Genomic DNA, 18,188 nt, shown 5'->3' on the forward strand with positions numbered 1-18,188 from the left:
AGAGACAGGTTGAGGGGAAGGAGGCAGGGAGGGAGGGAGCTGTGACTTGTCGAGCAGCATTTTTCACTTGTCACAGAGAAGTGGACAAGTGCATTTTTCAAGCCCTGTCTATACCATTTTTCCAATATCAATTATTATTTTTCCAGTTCCTTGCAAATATCAATCTAGCTGCTGTTAACATAATAAGTCAGTTCAAACTTTCCCCTATCTGACTGTTTCCAAATATATTTAACAACCTAACATTGGACATCTTTGTATATCCGTCTCGATAATTTCTTAAATCTTATTAAATATAATCATCCATTCCTTCTGTCTCTCTTCACATGCCCACCACATATGATAGTATGTTCCCCCTTTCTTTTTTTCATCTCCAGCGTATTGGTGATAACTGTTTATTCAATGCATTCAAGTTCATTGGTGTTGGATGCCATCTCCATATTACTTTATAACAGTTTTCCTTTACCCTAACTGACATATTTTGCATTATTCTTTTTCCTCAGGTCCTCTTATATAAACCTTTTTACTTAAGTTTATCTACGTTATAGGTATTCTGTAACATAGTTATCTGCACAGTTGTAAAAAAATTCAATTTTTTAGTTGTTTGCAATTTTTACCATTGTTTTCTGTATACACAAAAATACATGGGATTTTTAAAAAATCAGATCTATTGATTACTGCTACTGGGAGAGACAGACAGACAGGGACAGGAGAGAGAGACAGACATGCACACATTTGGAAAACTGGCAATGCCTTCCATTAAAGGGACATTGGAATTCATGAGGATTCTTTACGAAGTGGAGATGGACACAAACTGTTTGTTTGGTGATTCGGCCTAGTTCATTTCCCATCACAACGTGTGTCTGACAGTTTGGCATCCACTCAGAAGTAGCTCTCAGAGGAGGTGGGGCAGGGAAGCTAGAATGCTGCTTCCGAGCAGGCACCCACTGGAGGGGGTAGGGTGCGACCCAATGAACACCTGTTGTGACAATAAACAAACCAGGCTGAATCAGCCATTCATGTCCATTTCGAATACTAAGATTCGCTTAAGTAAGCCCAGTGGGTCAACTTTCCTATTAGTTCCATTAATTCAAATAGCGCTCCTATAGTTGTGACTTACTGTGCTTAAGTAAGTCACAACTAGAGCAGGCTTATTTGAATCTGTGGAACTTAGAAATCTCAAGTTCAGTGGGCCTACTCTAGTGTGACATATTGTAAGCAACAGCAAGTATAGCCATCCATTTCAGAGAATATGATCAATGTAATTTATATTCTGTGCCTCTGGCAGGAGTCATTGGAAATTCTGTAATCATTTTGTAATAAAAACAAACTTTTATCTCTTTTCACCCTCCTTAGGGTATCTTTAACCAGTTCCAGTGCAGCAGTGAGAAAGTGTTACCTTCTGATGCTCTTCGTAGTGCACTTGCAAAGACTTTTCAAGATGAGCAGCGTTTCCAACTGGGCATAATGGATGATGCTGCTGAATGCTTTGTGAGTGTGACATCTGTGGAATGGTCGCATGTCCTTTCAAAATAAGTAAAAATGCCTCACCTTGCTAAATGGTGTCGGATACAGTACAGTAGCTTTCAGCAAAGAAAATATTGTTCCTTATTCATATGAGTTAAAATGTATATTTGGGTGAAGACAGAAGGAAGGAAAAGAACAATGTTCAACTTGTTCCAGTAGTAAAAATCTCTGCCAGTAGTAAAAATCTCTGCCAGATCACTGCTGGCAGTGCCAATCCCAGCAGTAGGGATCTCTCAGCAGTTTCTTTACTATTAAAGGCTCCCTGCCCCACCCTTCCAAAGGCTTCCACAGGGCTAAAGGAAGCCCTAGGGAGCCTCAGAACCTGAAAGTGAGTGATAGGAAACTTTCTATTAATTTAAATTGTTCCAGTGCCCATTTGAATCAATAGAACATACAGTGGAGTTGACTCACCAGTTAGTGCTCTAGCACTGGAGGCATCCAAGAGACAGTTAGACAGCTGTCTGCCACATATCCTTTATCTTGGATTCCTGGGTTGAGCAGGGGTTTGGACCTTACAGGCCCCTTCCAAGGCTTTGATTCTATTACCAATGCGCCTACCCTAGTGCAACTTACTTTGCAAAGCCATTGGATTTCTTGGGTGATCTGGGCAGTGTACTTTCTACATAAATTTAGAGTAAATTCTATAGCCTGTTACAGGGTGTCTGCATGTTCATTTTATTAAGAGAAGATGGCATGCCTGGCATAAGCAAACATGTTTTCTCACAATATGTGATGATTTTAAGTGTCACAAACTGATGAGCTGGGATAAGTGTTCAAAATTAGTGATAGTTAAGGCTGAATCCTTATGAAAACTTAGTATCTTTATTGGTCTCCTTTACCAGATGCTAAGCCAGTATTGTAGTTGATTTAGAAATCATTGAACAGAACGTAGTAAGGCTGTACAAGGTCAGTAAGTGGATAGCTATACTATGGTTGTCAGTCTATGTCAGCCCACTATTTTGACAGTATTTTAAAAAAACTCACCTGAGCCTAAAATGCCATTTTTCATTAATTTTCTAATTACTGTTATTTTCCTTTGATCTCTTCCTGGATATAGGAAAACCTCTTAATGAGGATTCATTTCCACATTGCAGATGAGTCTAAAGAAGACATCTGTACTGCCCCACACTGCATTTCCCACCAGAAGTTTGCAATGACCTTATTTGAGCAGGTATGACACCAATCCATTCCACCCTAATTTAGTCATGTGATGAAAAAATAACAGATGTGGAAATGTGCATCTTTTTGATTTAAAAGTATTTTATTTTATTTTTAGTGTGTCTGTACCAGTTGTGGTGCTACCTCTGACCCATTGCCCTTTATCCAGATGGTGCATTATATCTCAACCACTTCACTCTGGTAAGTTTGTGATTTTTTTTGCATGAGAAAACAAAAACCTCTTTGTTCTAGTCATTTCTCTCTATGGCTGCATAACTGAATAGGGGATGCTCTCAAAAATCATTAGCAGGTTCCAGACATAATTTATACCTAACCCCTCATTTATTAATTTTTTTACAAATGAGCTCGTTACATGATGCAGGTGTAACATTTACTTACTCCTAGCCAGCAATTAATTAATTGTTGCTGTGATTCTTAGGGACTCCTGCTGCCCTGGTGCATACTCTAGAATCCCAGCATGGGCCCATTAATTGCTGGCTAGAAGTGGATGAATATTACATTGTTTGCCTTCCCCATGCACAAAAAAGTAACAGAATTTCAGCAATTGTTTTGATTGAAGTGCTCTTTAAGCTGCAAGTATAATTTCGTTTGTAACAATGTTCTGGTTTTTTTTTTTTTTTTTTAACTTAAAGCAATCAGGCAATTTGTATGCTTGAACGACGAGAGAAACCCACTCCGGATATGTTTGGAGAGTTGCTGCAAAATGCCAGTACCATGGGTGACTTGAGAAACTGCCCGGTTTGTATATATTCTTTGCCTTAAATTGAAGCTGTAGACTGATTAGGGGAAACTTTATTGAAATTTGTATCTGAATTCAGACCCTTTTAGTATTCAGTTCATCAACATATTTAAAATAGCAGGAATACTTATCGGTAGATAGCTCTGAAGTTTGGCTTAACTGGGGAGATCTTAGCTCCAGTCATATATATGTTGAAGAGTTAGGGCCACTTTCTATTTCTCTAAGAATTGTCAGTTATACTATATGTTTGGATGAGATTTTTTTACTTCTTTCTTCCCAGGTATCATTATTTATTTAAATTTGCTTATATGCCGTACTACTTGGCAAACTGGAAAGAGAGCACAATAAATATGCACAGTCATTGACTTTCCTTTATCAGAAAGTCTCTGTCTTAAAAATTAGGCCAACAAAGGCTACAGCCTTGTTTCTGGTATCTCTTGCATTCTTGCTGTATATCTTCAGTAGTTCTTCACATCAACAGCCACTTGACCAAGCAGAATGGAAGGCTTTCGCTGATTTGTTGCAGCATAGCCAGTGAAATAGGAGAGCAATAAATCTTCCATTCTCATTCACTCCCTGAATGTGCAATAATAGTTCCCTCACATAATCATGTTTGACTATAACATAAACACTGTGAAATATTAAAGAAAATGAAAATGCCTGTTCTTAGCCCTTAATAGGAATGTTTAAGTTTTATTATGGGTCTCCCTTTATTTATTTGGGAAAGATCTTCCGAGAATTTCAAACAAGAGGGAAGCATAGATTAATTTTGAAAAAATATTTTGACCCTCTTACTGCTGCCTTGATTAATCTACCCCTATGCAAAATTACATTATTGGTGCTTTTGAAGTGTTCTTGCATATGTCCATTGTGGAGCAGTGTTCAAGTATGTTAATCAGAAAAGAGAATACACATATTTTAAAGAAATTTACTGATTAAAAAGCCTAAGAATGTATTATACTAATAATGAAATAAAAGAGGCTAGGCTTGTTTCAAAAAGAGAACCATAAAATGTCATAGCTTTAACCATATTAATTTTCCTACTGCTATCTTTACATCTTTCTTGCATAATTTCAGTATACTGAAATAATTTCCTTCATAGGCTGTAAATATTTGGAAGAGTTTATTCTGTGCCTTCTGCATTCATGCTTATTTCTGCTATTTGAGTCAGTTACATTTCAAGATATTTCTGTCTAAAGTTAAGAAGCTAGGAGGTGGTTTGGGAGCATACTGTTCAATTGGAAGTTGTATTTCATTCAGTTTTAGGTATTCAATTAGAGTTTCCTTTTGAATGTTTCCAGAGCAACTGTGGGGAAAAAATTCGTATTCGCCGCGTGCTAATGAACTCTCCCCAGATTATCACCATTGGACTGGTGTGGGACTCAGATCACTCAGATCTGGCTGAGGATGTCATTCACAGCTTGGGCACCTGCCTTAAACTAGGAGATGTGAGTTTTATATCTTACAGCAATATGTGCCTCTCCTATATATGTTTATATCACTGTTTTTCAATTTCCTCTTTCTTTTTCGAGTTAATGGGAATAAAAAATACATAAACAGGGCATTGTCTTAAGCTTAAAGAGGTGGTCTTCAATAGCTTTCAGCTTTAAAATGTGCAGTATTGTGATTATTCTCTCCTCTTCTAAAGCTTTTCTTCAGAGTAACTGATGACAGAGCAAAACAGTGTGAACTGTATTTGGTTGGAATGATCTGTTACTATGGAAAACATTATTCCACTTTCTTCTTCCAAACAAAGATTCGCAAATGGATGTACTTTGATGATGCCCATGTCAAAGAGGTAAGAAAAGCAGAAACATTAGTAAAAACATTAGTAAAATGTTGACAAGTGACAATGTAGCTATATCTGTCTCTCTGTCCCCTAAAAGTTTTTACATAATTTTAAAATGAGTGCTCATATTTCAGCTCATCACTTTTTACAACATAACCTTCTTTTTTTGCAACTCGAAGTGCTAGACATTTTGGCCATCAGATGACATTACTTGAAGGGAATGTTTTCCAGTAATTGAAAATTTCCTCTTCCTGTTCCACAGCTTCCACGCAATGGAATGGATTCCTCGCAAATCAGACAAGTTGTAAGACAGAAGGAGGATGTTATCAATTACTAAAAAACTCCCTCTACTTCTGATGTTATCACCGTTCTGCAAGTGTGACTTGGGCAACATAATTTTGGCCAATTATATATATATTTTAACAAAAGTGTGGGTACGGGTGTGGCCATGTGTTTTAATCCTGCTTTTTGAGATGTTTGCCTTAATAGCTGTTTGTGGAAAAGTGATGTTTGGAATTCTCTGCGTACAAAGGTGGTGATGGTATTTCAGCAGCAGATAATATTACGTTTTTAAGGTGTTGTTAATGAACTACATGCTGTGAAAATCTGTTTCAGCACATTCATTCTGATGCATATTAATTGTTTCATCTTAGAAGCATGAGGTTGTTTTTCTCCTTACACCTAGCTTCTTGAGCATTTTGGGGGGTGGGGTAGGAGGGAATGGGATCCATTGGTAGTACTAATTTATAATAATTGTCAATACAGTGGTACCTCAGCTTAAACATTTAATGCTTTCTCCAGGACGTTTCATGTTGCAAAAATTTTGTAAACAGAAACGTGGTTTCCCATAGGAACGCATTAAAAACCAATTAATCCGTTCCGGAGGTCTGTTCAAAGCTCTTTATAAAGTGTACTTTAAAGGCAGAACACACAGTAAAAGGCATGCAAACAACAAAGCTCAGCTCCCTACCTTTCCACTGTTTGAGACCCAGAAAGTTCCAAAACCGCTGCAAAAAAATTCCAGAATGTCTCTAAAACTCGGTGCAAAAACCGCTCCAACACCTCCACACTCAATGCCACATGCTATCCACAGACGCCAGCATGCATGGGGGGGGGCTCTATAAACCTCCCAGGTGCAATGCATCCTGGGGAAACGTGCTTCATATTGTGAAAAAAATTCGTAAACTGAGGCATTATTTTCAATGGATTTTCATTTGTAAACCAAAAATTACGTTAACCAAGGTACCACTGTAAAAGGTTGTAACCAATGGAATCTTTCCACCAGTACAACAAATATAGCTAACTGAATTTGCATTGCAGGGCATGCAATGAAAAAACTTTTTCAGATGTGAATTATTTATTTTAATTTTTCCATGGAGCATTAAATAGTCCTTCATAAAAGAAAAACAAGTATTATTTTAAATGCTACAATGCAATGTAAGTTCAACCTAAACCTAGGATGACCAGCAAAGTGTAAAATAAATCATCACTTTAAGTTAAATCAGTTAGTAGCTTCTAAGATTTTTTTTTTTACTTTTTGCAAAAATTTCAGATAGGCCCCAAATGGAAAGATGTTGTGACCAAGTGCATTAAAGGGCATTATCAGCCATTGCTACTGCTTTATGCAGATCCAAGAGGAACTCCCGTATCAACACAAGACGTGCCCACACAAGTAGATCTGCAGCAATATAGCAGGACATACTATGATAGTGAAGACTCAGGTAATATTTTTGAACTCTTCCATTTCTGAGTTTTTTTCTGTATTTTTGTCAGTACTCAAGATGAATCATGCCTAGATTGTTAGTACCAGCAGTGAACAATGCCTATTGGAAACCACAGGAATGACAATAAAATCCTAGTGGTCAGAAGACTGAGTTTCGGTGTTCTGCAACACCTTTTTCTGTCCTCATGACTAACAGCAGAGTAAATTAAATTGGTGAACAAGCTTCCTTAATCACTTGCTTCCAATATTCTGAATTCACAAGTTACAAAGCAAATGTGCTGTGTGGTTTGGGGTATTTTGTCTGCTGTTGTTGCATTTGGTAGGAAGGTTTTGTAGGAGATCTCCCCCATTCGTATGCATGCCCTTTGTCACTGGAATGTTACTATATATGCTACTGATGGTTCACGCCTCCCCTTAAAAAAAATGGGAAAATATTACTTCCCATTAACTCATGTTCTTCACAAAGAAGGGAGCTTCCACCCCTTTTGTTTGTAGACTTGGTTTGTTACTCAGTACACTAGAATAACAACATCAAATTTTCATCCCAACTGGAGTTTGTTCTTGTTCTTATGTGAAGTTGAGTTGCACCCATCGATTTGACCAGATGAGCGGGGTATAAATCAAATAAATAATAATAATTACGGTGATACTAATAGAACTTTCAAGGTTTGTGAGATACTTAAGGAGTGGTTTTGGCAGCTCCACCCTCCAATGTGTTTCCATGCCTGAGAGGAGATTTGAACCCAGATCTCTTTCAGTCGTGGTCTGTCACTCTATCCATTACACCATGCTGGCTCTCCCCCAATTAGAGCAAGTACATGTAACTTAATGTTACTTGTTATTTAACATGTCCCATGCATTCCAATGAAACTATACTATTTGGTACAAACTTTGGATTTAGCCCATAGTGCATATGAGAGGTAAATAACTATTAATTCTGTCTCTTGTCTTAATTTGAAAGTTTATCCCACATAATATTTAATGTCATCTTTAATATGTTGAGAACTAGAATTTATGTTGAGTAAACATGCCAGTTTTCTTCAGCATTATCCATGTGAGCAAGGAAGGTCTCAAAGACAGGTTTGGTCACTTTTTGGTAACATAATTCATGCATATTTGCCAAGGTGAGTGTCTTACAGATGTCTGTAAGAACTTTACATTTGACTGATGTAGAGTAGGTTGTATTAAAAAACTATTAAGCTGGTTTTGTTTAATTAAGTTATTTTTCAAGATGAATACAGTTCTCCTTGGATAGAATCATGCTGCTAGCACAGCATAAACTAGAAATTTCATGAGCTGTGTGTATAATCTTGCCAGTGGTGTGTGCTCTGACAAGCCTTGCAAGGTTGGAAATTTGTTGCGCATTTGGTCGTATGCCTGACCATGTGACATACGGCTGTCAAAATGCAAGCACTGCTTGTGCAGTTATGTTACATGCAATATATTTTCAGTAGGATTTTGGAGGAGAAGGGATTTGATTGATAACAAAAAGAACTTTTTGTGCAAGAATCTGATATGCAGAGAGATTCTTGTTGCTGTTGTTTTATTGATCTTCTGTTTTCTATCTTGTCTTTTTTATCTTAGTACTTTCCTCATTTCTAGTTCTAATTCTCCCAGGATTTCCTTTTAACAGGGCGTGAGCCTTCTATCACAAGTGACACTAGGACAGACTCCTCTACAGACAGCTATGCCCATAAACACTCCCATCATGAATCTGTGGTTAGTCACTTCTCTTCTGATTCTCAAGGCACTGTCATTTACAATGTGGAAAATGATGCAGCTTCACAAAGCAGCAGAGACACAGGTAATCTTTTTCTTCATTTGGGAAGAGTAGAAAAGTTGCTTTCCCACCTATAACTCCAAGAATCACCTAGCCAATGGCAGGCAATGCGTTTTTTTTCCTGTCAAGTGCCTTATTCTACTTGCAATAATCTATCAAGGGTCACATTCTAGAGGTCCATTTGGTGAAAGCCAGCATTGGGTGAGACCACAGCCAAATATAGGTGATTTTACTCTTTTGTCTTTATTCCTCTGTCCCTCCCTCTTCTAGTCTAGGCTAATGGGAATGGACAGACCAATCTTACAAAGACCAAGTTGATTACTTAACAGAGGGCCTTAGAAATTGGGCAGAAAATCTCATGGGATCAAGCCATGGACTGAATGCAATTCTACTTAGTGTGAACATCACAGTAATGACTTCTATGTGGAAACTCCTGCTCAAAAGCAAATATAACCCCAAATAATTCAGTATGGATGTCTCACCAAGCTATCTCTCATCCCTTGCTCAAATCTTGTAGCTGTGAGGAGAACTGTAGAGGGATGGCAGTTCATGGTTCGGTAGTACTTTTACTGTATCAGTAGCATCAAGATTTATTCTCCTGTTTTGCTGATGTAAAGACTAAGACTTTGCTTCAAGGTTTTCGGTTGCAAGAACCCAAGAGGGCTTGCTGAAAGGTTACTCATTTGCATATTACTCATATTGTTAAGTATACATTTAACCATTTCAGGCTTGGTTCCCCCCCCCCTTTAGTATCTTACATAATATGCTGAATTTCTTAAAATGTGAGATAGTAGTCCCTGTAGATGAAGTCTGCCCATAGAAATGCCAAAATATTCTTTATAGCTGTGGCAGAATACCAATAAGGGACACAAGAGTATATTTCTAAAAAGAGTAAATAGAAGATAGCCATCTCATCTGGTGAGAGTTAGTATTTATATCTGGTGAGATGCTGGCCCTGGAGCATTTTGAGCCAAGATGCAATGCATTGCCTCTAGCTCCTGTGGATTAACTACTTAATTAACCACAGTCTCTTGAGCATTAGCTGCTTTCTGATTTGCTTACTTCATTCTAGGTACAAATTATTCAAAGTGAGTTAATTCACTCAATCTCCAACATTAAACTTTATTTTTATATATGTGACATTTGAAGTAGTGGACAAGTTGTTTGTTCTTAGAAAGCTGAACAGCCACTTGAAATGGTATTTCCATGTGATATGTATTCCGTTCTTTCAGGACACCTGACTGACAGTGAATGTAATCAGAGGCATATTTCCAAAAAGGGCTCCCTAACAGATCGCAAGAGGAGTTCAAGCAAATCTCGTAAAAAGGGTGATGACTCACAACCATCAGGATATCACAGTGAAGGCAAGAATAGTTTAGTTCCTAAATCTGTGTATGTCTCCAATTTGGGATAAGGGCAAGGTCTCTTTTCTGGCTGTATTAGTTGAAAAAGATTATGCAAGAGATGCTGTTAATTTGAAAAGAAGAAATTTGTGTTGCTCATGCTTCCTCCCCCTTCCATTTTTAAACTGCAGGGGAAACACTGAAGGAGAAACAAGCCCCCAGAACTGCCCCTAAGACAATGAGCAGCACCAGCAGACTAAGGGAATTTAGAGAAACTGTTAGCAACATGATCCACAACAGACCGTCACAGACAAACCAGAGCTCCCCACGAAGAGGAAAAGATCAGGCTGAAGTGCAGTCACTTCCCAGAGCTCTGCCTGCTCAGGCTCGAGACTGGGAAATGGAGAGTACCAGTAGTGAATCCAAATCAAGTTCTTCTAGCAAGTCCCGTCCGGCTTGGAGACCCAAGAGGGAGTCACTGAACATAGATAGCATCTTCAGTAAAGAAAAGAGAAAACAGTGTGGCTACACACAACTCAGCCCTTTCTCTGAAGATGCAGGTAAAAATGTGGGACAAGTGTGGGTTGGGATGAAATGTGAAATGCATGCTTTCTCTGTTAATTGTTATGCAAAAATATTTACAAATTTAGATGCTGGTATAATGTGCATGACTAGTCCGTTTACCTCTACTGGGACAAATGTAGATTTGAAAACTGTAAGGAAACCTGAATTTTCTTTTATGCTGTTCTGTTTGTTTAATTCTGAAAAACATGGCAAGAGAGGCACCTAAGAGCTTCCTTCTTTTTGGCAGTCCTCCTTACTTCTTTATGCAACACAATATGGCCATATTTCTTTCCTCTGTAGCACAGTACCTTAGAATACAACACTAGGAATAGAAAAGGAATAGAGGCACCTACTTATCCCTTTGTCTGTGTTGAATGGTGAGATTGATTGGGACATAAGCTGACAGAACTAGCTAGTGCTTAAACAGGGTTTGTCATACTGAGAAGAAACCTGTAGTTATTTGACTGAAATCCACTCTTTAAAACAAGTTATTCTTCAAGCCAGGCCAAGCTGCCCTGGGTCCTTGTGCAAAAAGTAGAATGTAGATAAAATAGTCAATCCCAAAACTCAACATTGTTGAGTAGAACTGGGAGATGAAAATACTGGCTAATTTTGCTGCTTCTAATGAATTCTGAGGAGGAGGGAGCCATTTTTAAAAATCAGAAACCTGTACAAGGAGTAGTGGGGATGGCTTCTCTCCAAATACTTTACATATTTAATATGTAAGTGGAAGGAGAGATATTGGATTTAGAATGGATAGATGAAACTGCCTAATGAAGTGATGGTAGACTACTGGATGGCTCTGTAAAAAAAATGGAAGGCACTGAAAAGTGATTTGTAACATTAGAACAGACAGCTGTCTAAAGATATGAAGGAGAAAGAGACAAGGTAGATTGATTTTCCTTTTCAATTTGTGACTCTACAGGGAAAAACCAGTTTAACTAGTTTTCAATTCAAACTTTTCCATTTATTATTTAAATGGTTCCTAATAAATATTCATACTAATGGATTGCTGTAACCATAAAACATGGCAATTTAAAATTGAATGCAGTCTCCATACAGCTTCAAAGGGCATCAACTTTTCACTATTTCAGAAAACAATATAGAGTACTTGGACAGAAAATGGCCTATAGCAACTGAGTTCTAACAAATGCAATTGCATATAATAAAAACAAAAATAAAATAACATAAAATAGCTATAGCATCAAAACTAGAGATGGGGGTATTCATATTCATTTACAAATACGAATATCCCCCCCCCCCCCGGGTACAGATAGCAAGGGTCCAGCCCCCTGGGGCCAGACCGAACTCTCAACATTCCGTTGCTGCTGCGGGCTCCGGGCTCCCTTCCTATCGCTCTGGAGCTCAGGACAGATTAGCCACTCCACACAGGAGGCAGGATGATGAGCCTCTCTGCCAGGTCAAAGAGTGGCTAATCCATCATGAGCTCCAGAGCGATAGGAAGGGAGCCCGGAGCCCACAGCAGCGGTGGAATGGTGAGTGGTCAGTCTAGCCCCAGGGGGCTGGACCCTCGTTATCTACACTTGTGGGGGGATATACGAATACCCCCATCTTTAATCAAAACTTAAGCTACAGATCATCAGATCAAAATGGGTTGCCAGTGAGGACAAGTCTAATACAAAGACAGATGCAGATGAAACAACCCAACCAGCCTTCAGTGCATGCCAGGTGATTGCCTCAAAGCCAGGACATCACCCATAAATCCCCATCTGGCATGACTCCTGCTTGTCAGAAGTAGGGTATTCTCCCACATTAGCTTGCTTGGGTGTTGACATCTTTTGATGAGTCCCTTCTTTTATACTGAGGGATAAGTGATCCTTTCTAGGGAGAGCATTCTCTAGCGCTACTCTGAACACTGAGAAGGCCCTGCTTTTCCAAGAAATGATATGCCACTGCTTTTTGAAGAAAAGCAGGTGACCTTGATTTCTTCAGGGAGGCACTTGCAACCTCAAGCATTGAGACAGTTAAAACCAGTCTGTCTTAATCATCCAAGAAGCAGAAGAACCAGGTGCTGAAAGGCAGCCACACTTCCTCTGAAATCCTGTCTACATCTAAAATGTTTCTGACACATTTAAAGTCCTACGTTTTTGCTTTAAGGACTGGGGTGGTTCCAGATGTCTTTCCCATACCACCACTGTGGCTCATTCACTGAATTTTACTGGGGCTCCGAACAATGGTGTTGTCTATCCATAAACACTCCTTTATTTTAGCACTGCTGCTTCTGACTTTTTCCCCCCCTGCCATGGGAAATACAGTAACAAGAAGATGGAATGGCTGCACAATGTCTTCAGATTGCTGACCGTCCGTCTGGAAATGTTTTTACTGTGATAAAAGTCTTTGTTGCTGTTCAAACTGCAGGAGATATAGTTGAACCGCTTGTTCAGATAATTTATACTGGAACCTGTCTTGGTAGTTATTTTGTTTAAGAATGGCTACTTACAGCATTGTTGTAACATAATATGCTCATAGCGGTTGGAGAAGAGCCCCTTCTGATAATCTTAAAAGAATAATCTTAAAAGATAATCTTAAATAATCTTAAAAGAATACTCATGTTTGCTGTTTGGAGTATTACCAACATTTTGTATCAGCTTCTGAAGGAAATAGGTTGCCAGTGCAGCTCTTTTTTTTAAATGCATTCATTCATTCGTTTGTTTATTTGTTTATTCTACTTGTATCCTGCCTATCTGGTCTTGCGACCACTCTAGGTGGCTTACAGACACATAAAATAACAAGCAAATATAACAAAAGTAATTATTCCATTAAATGACCAGTACTTCAGATGGAGAAGAAAAAATAAAAAAAATAAACAAGAAAGAGAAAAGAAAGAAATCAGATATTAACTGGAGGGAAGGCCTGCCTGAACATCCATGTTTTTAGTTGATTTTTTAAAATACCCAAATGAAGGAGCCACACAAATCTCCAGAGGCAGATTGTTCCCGAGGCGAGGAGCTACCGCCGAGAAGGCCCAGTTTCTTGTTTTTTCCTTCCAGGCCTCCCTCGGTGTCAAGCTCCTCAGCCTCACCTCCTGACTCGCTCGAGTGGTACGGGTAGATCTTGGTGGGAGTAGGCGTTCCGCCAGATGTCGAGGTCCTAAACCGTTTAGGGCTTTATACGTAAGCATTATAACTTTGAAGTCAATGCGGAACCAAATGGGCAGCCAGTGCAATGCGGCCAGAATAGGAGAAATATGATGGTACTGTATTTTCTCGCTCCGCTAAGGAGTCTGGCCGCCGCATTCTGCACCACTTGGAGTTTCCGCATAAACCTCAAAGGTAGCCCCACATAGAACACATTACAGTGGTCTAATCTTGAGATTACAAGCGCATGTACCAAGGTAGTGAGCGCCCCCGTGTTGAGATAGAGTCACAGCTGGGCTATCCACCAAAGATGGGAAAAGGCGGTACGGACCACCAATGCCACCTGAGTCTCCATGGTGAGTGCCGGGTCCAGACTCACACAGTTCTATGGGTTAACAATTCCGATTGGTGCATTCTGCACTTAGCTGAAATGGTCAAGTCATTTTCAAGGGCATCCCTGCACACAAAATATTACAATACTGTAATTTAATTGAGAAGGTACAGGAGAGAAAGCTAAACACGTTCCATATGCGTTGCCTCCGACGTATTTTTGGTATCACCTGACAGGACAAATATCCAAATAGAGTAGTCCTAGAATGAGCTGGAATTTTTAGCATGTATACATTACTGAAACAGTGACGTCTGCATTAGCTCGGGCATGTTGTGAGACTGGCTGATGGTCGGATTCCAAAAGATCTCCTGTATCTCCTGTGGAAAGTGCCCCAGAGGGAGACCACAGCTGCGATACAAGGATATGTGTAAGTGAGATCTGGAGACCTTAGGAATGGACCTCAACAGATGGGAAACTTTGACATCTGAGCATTCAGCCTGGAGGCAGGTGGTGCATCATGGCCTCTCCCAATATGAAGAGACACTTGTTCAGCAGGCCGAGGCAAAGACACAGTCCTGAAACCAGCAAAATCAGGGAGCTGGACAGGGGACAGATTGTATTTGTCTTCAGTGTGGAAGGGATTTTCACTCTCAAATTGGCCTTCTCAGCCACACTAGATGCTGTTCCAATACTTTATTCAGAGCACGTTACCATTGTCTCTCAAGACTGAAGAATGCCTACGCAGAGTTGTAGTCAGACTGCTCCTGGCCAGGAATGATCACAGCTGATCAATTAATCAAAGGCATCCAGGCTGCTTGGCCCTCAAGATAGCGTTGAGAAGCCATGAACCTGGTCTTTTAAATGGAGTGCAGCAGTGATTCATCCCATTCCTGACCAAGCTTTCCTCTTACTAGTTTTCAGCCTCAGCTTATTTTTCTTATTTGGCTGTCTACTGAGCATCTTCCAAATCAAATTATATGGAGGAATATTGCTGATTGTCATCTACTTATTGCTGACTTCACTCCAAATCTCTTCGTAATCTCACCCAGCAGCTTTATATAGATTTTTAAGTAGCATGGGGAATAAGATAGACTGTTGAGTATTCCATCATTGAAGTGCCATGAAGCAGAGAGTGAACTGGATCCCTAACTTTTTTTGAGGTCCATCATCAAGTACAAACATTCAAACCCAGCACCTCCATGGTAAGGGAGAAAATCTCATATACAACTGCATTTCTCCCTCACCCATGCTCTGCTGGTATACCCAGGTGAACAAAGCTTGAACATATTCAACCCAGTTCATCCATCCAGGTGTTGATGACACACTCCTGTTGTTCCTGAAGATTGCTTTTCTTTTAAAATTATGCTTATATGTTTATTGGGTTTGTATGCTGGTTAACAGTTGTTTACAAAACATATGCAATCAAGACCGACAACAATGCATACATTTAAATTTATATTTAAACAGTAAATTACAGTACTGTTGATTACTCTGAGAATATAGACTTCGGATTTGTTGTTCTAATAAGAAAAAAGAAAAAGGCTTGCTGATTACCTTCATATCTACCCCAAGTTGGTAATTCTGCATTGTGTCTTGACTTAAAATGTATGTTGTGATAAGCAGATCTTCTGTTGCAATATTGCATACTTGCCCACCAAATATCTCCATACATCTCCACTAGGAGATTATCCCTTTGTCAAATCTGATGAATGAATGAGAACAAGCCCTCCACATCCTAAATGTTCATTGGGCACAAGTTACTTTTCTTAATTTAGACAGCCTTGTGCCATCAGGACTGAAGTATGCTCATTTCGATCTTATTAAGGGATTATGGGTGTTGTTAAAACACAGCAGTGGATATTCTCCAGAGATTCTGGGACCAAAAATACCATTCCATAGACTGGAAGGGCCATATCCATTCCCACAAGCCACAATTCCAATTTTTCTTACAAAAACTGAGGGGTTACTACACCCTCTAGTGCTTTAAAATCTTGATGGGTGTTGCTCCCCCTCAGAATATAACAAAATTGCCACACATACCCTACCCTGTAGAAGAATTTTTGATCTGAGTGGAGTGGGATTGCCAGGGAAATGTTTGGGTCACATGTGTCCCATCCCCATGTAGCCTCTGTCTGAATCAATTATTATTGCCAGAAATCACTGTTATGAGCTATCTGGTCAGCTCTTTGGTTGTCAAGGCTCATTCCAAAAGAGGTATAGCTACCTCCTGTTATGCTGTTATGCAGAGCAGAAACCTGATTGATTCCATTGACTTTTATCAAACATTATGGATGTGTGCTCCAGAGCAGATGCCAGTTTTGGAAGATTGGTTCTGAAGAGTCTCTACATGAAGCTACAGCACCCACTCCAGGTATAACATATTGCTAGTCTCTTGCTAGTGACATCACAGAGAATACGAAGAAACACAAGTTGGTAGTTGTAAGTGATGTTCTTCAAGTGGTGCTCTGTGCAAATGCACAACCTTCCCTAACCCTGGTGTATCCCTGATTGTGCTTGTGGAGTTAGAAAGAACTGAATGGAAATACCACTTCATTAAACATGGATTACTCATTTTTCTGGGATGGCTATGGAATGAATTCCCTGACTAAGGATCTCTAAAGGATAAGCCCTACCAGTATTAGTGCAAAGATAATCACCTGGAGAACATCAGTTACAAGTAGACAATTATGTCTTTGGGAAGCTGAAATATATAGATGTAATAGAATGAAATTTGACTTTTCTGTAACCTATCTTTTTTTAAAAAAATCTTATCAGCTAAAGAATTTACAGAAGATGACCTAAAGGAGCCAATCTTACAGACAAGACCAAGCCAATCAAACAGGTACAAGCATTGGTCTCTAGGCCGGGGTGCACTCCATAAGATGGATCAACATCCTCGTCTGATCCAGAGGATGGAATCTGGCTATGAAAGCAGTGAACGCAACAGCAACAGTCCAGTCAGTATGGATATGCCTCTGTCTGAGAGCTCTAGCACATCTCGGTAAGTTTCATGCAAATACATATTCGCTGCTGCTGTAGTCCTCTAAATTTCACTTTACATATTTCTCTTGGTAATCATGACTTCAATGCTTTCTTAACCACCTTGGATTCTTATATGGAGAGGTGATTTTTTTAAAGAATTGAATTATATTTTTAATGTATTATGATAGGACAAACGCCACTGAAATAGGATACGTTAAAGGCAGTAGAAAAAGAGAAAGACCAAAGATTATATGGATAGACTCAATAAAGGAAGCCACAACATTTAGTTTGAATGACATGAGCAGGACTGTTAATGACAAGACCTTTTGAAGGTGATTACAGTAATCTATAGGGTCTTTGTAAGTTGGAAATTACTTCGTGTCATGTGAGAACAATAGTAGAAATTGTAACCGTGTAGAAATTGGACCCAAAAGTGGTTTTGTGCAAATACTGATTTCTTAAAACACGTAAAGAGCACATTACCGGTGATAGCAAAAGTTTTTGTGCCCAAATAAGATTGATACAATTTACATACAATAATATATGTTGCTTCAAAGAAATATATTGTGTGCTCATATTAGTCTGTGCAAAACCGTGAGCTAGCACTGGTTTGGAGAACTAGACCTCATAATGTAACATTCAAGGAGTCCTGGAAGGATTGTAGGAATTTCAATTCTTTTATCTTATGTTTAAAGAGATTCTCATATGAAACGATCTGGATGTTTTGTTCCTGCTTGGCGTCATATTCCCAAATCACATAGCAGCAGCATCTTGGAAGTAGAGTCGGCGTCTTCTGCTTCATCCTGGGCAAAAAACAAGCACTCTGTTGGAAACGGTAAGATATGCTTTCCTTTCCCCAAAATACTTGCAATATTATTTGGATGATGTCTTCTGACTTTTTTGTGTTTATGGAAACAAAACACCGTTGTTACTACACAAGTGAAGATCTGTGATTATTCTTGAATGTACTTCTAACACATTCACTTAGTATTGGTTCCTCAGTTCAATATTGTGAATGCCTTGGCTTTTCTTTGGAAAACAGAGTTCTAGCCCTTATAGTTATAAACATGAGGCAAAATCCAGTTGCATAACTGTGTGTGAGAAAAAGAGAGATGTACAATTTCTGGCAGATTGTG

The 18,188-nt window shown here is 39.1% G+C and overlaps 1 protein-coding gene across 25 annotated transcripts in view; it reads left to right on the forward strand.

The window, feature by feature from the left end:
* Positions 1 to 18,188, forward strand: part of USP54 (ubiquitin specific peptidase 54) — a 136,123-nt gene that overhangs the window by 68,496 nt on the left and 49,439 nt on the right. For all 25 annotated transcript variants that reach the window (XR_013543894.1, XR_013543893.1, XR_012085426.2 and 22 more), the window contains 12 exons: positions 1,354 to 1,488; positions 2,582 to 2,695; positions 2,801 to 2,883; positions 3,336 to 3,441; positions 4,744 to 4,890; positions 5,091 to 5,240; positions 6,784 to 6,952; positions 8,588 to 8,758; positions 9,967 to 10,098; positions 10,269 to 10,637; positions 16,846 to 17,071; positions 17,748 to 17,887. Coding sequence is in view for 21 of the 25 variants with exons in the window: in XM_072994952.2 (XP_072851053.2) it covers positions 1,354 to 1,488; positions 2,582 to 2,695; positions 2,801 to 2,883; positions 3,336 to 3,441; positions 4,744 to 4,890; positions 5,091 to 5,240; positions 6,784 to 6,952; positions 8,588 to 8,758; positions 9,967 to 10,098; positions 10,269 to 10,637; positions 16,846 to 17,071; positions 17,748 to 17,887 (1,942 nt within the window). In the remaining 4 variants the exon portion in view is untranslated. The remainder of the gene's footprint in view (positions 1 to 1,353; positions 1,489 to 2,581; positions 2,696 to 2,800; positions 2,884 to 3,335; positions 3,442 to 4,743; positions 4,891 to 5,090; positions 5,241 to 6,783; positions 6,953 to 8,587; positions 8,759 to 9,966; positions 10,099 to 10,268; positions 10,638 to 16,845; positions 17,072 to 17,747; positions 17,888 to 18,188) is intronic.

This window comes from Pogona vitticeps, chromosome 3 (genome assembly GCF_051106095.1).
Source record: "Pogona vitticeps strain Pit_001003342236 chromosome 3, PviZW2.1, whole genome shotgun sequence".
Classification (NCBI taxonomy): domain Eukaryota; kingdom Metazoa; phylum Chordata; class Lepidosauria; order Squamata; family Agamidae; genus Pogona; species Pogona vitticeps.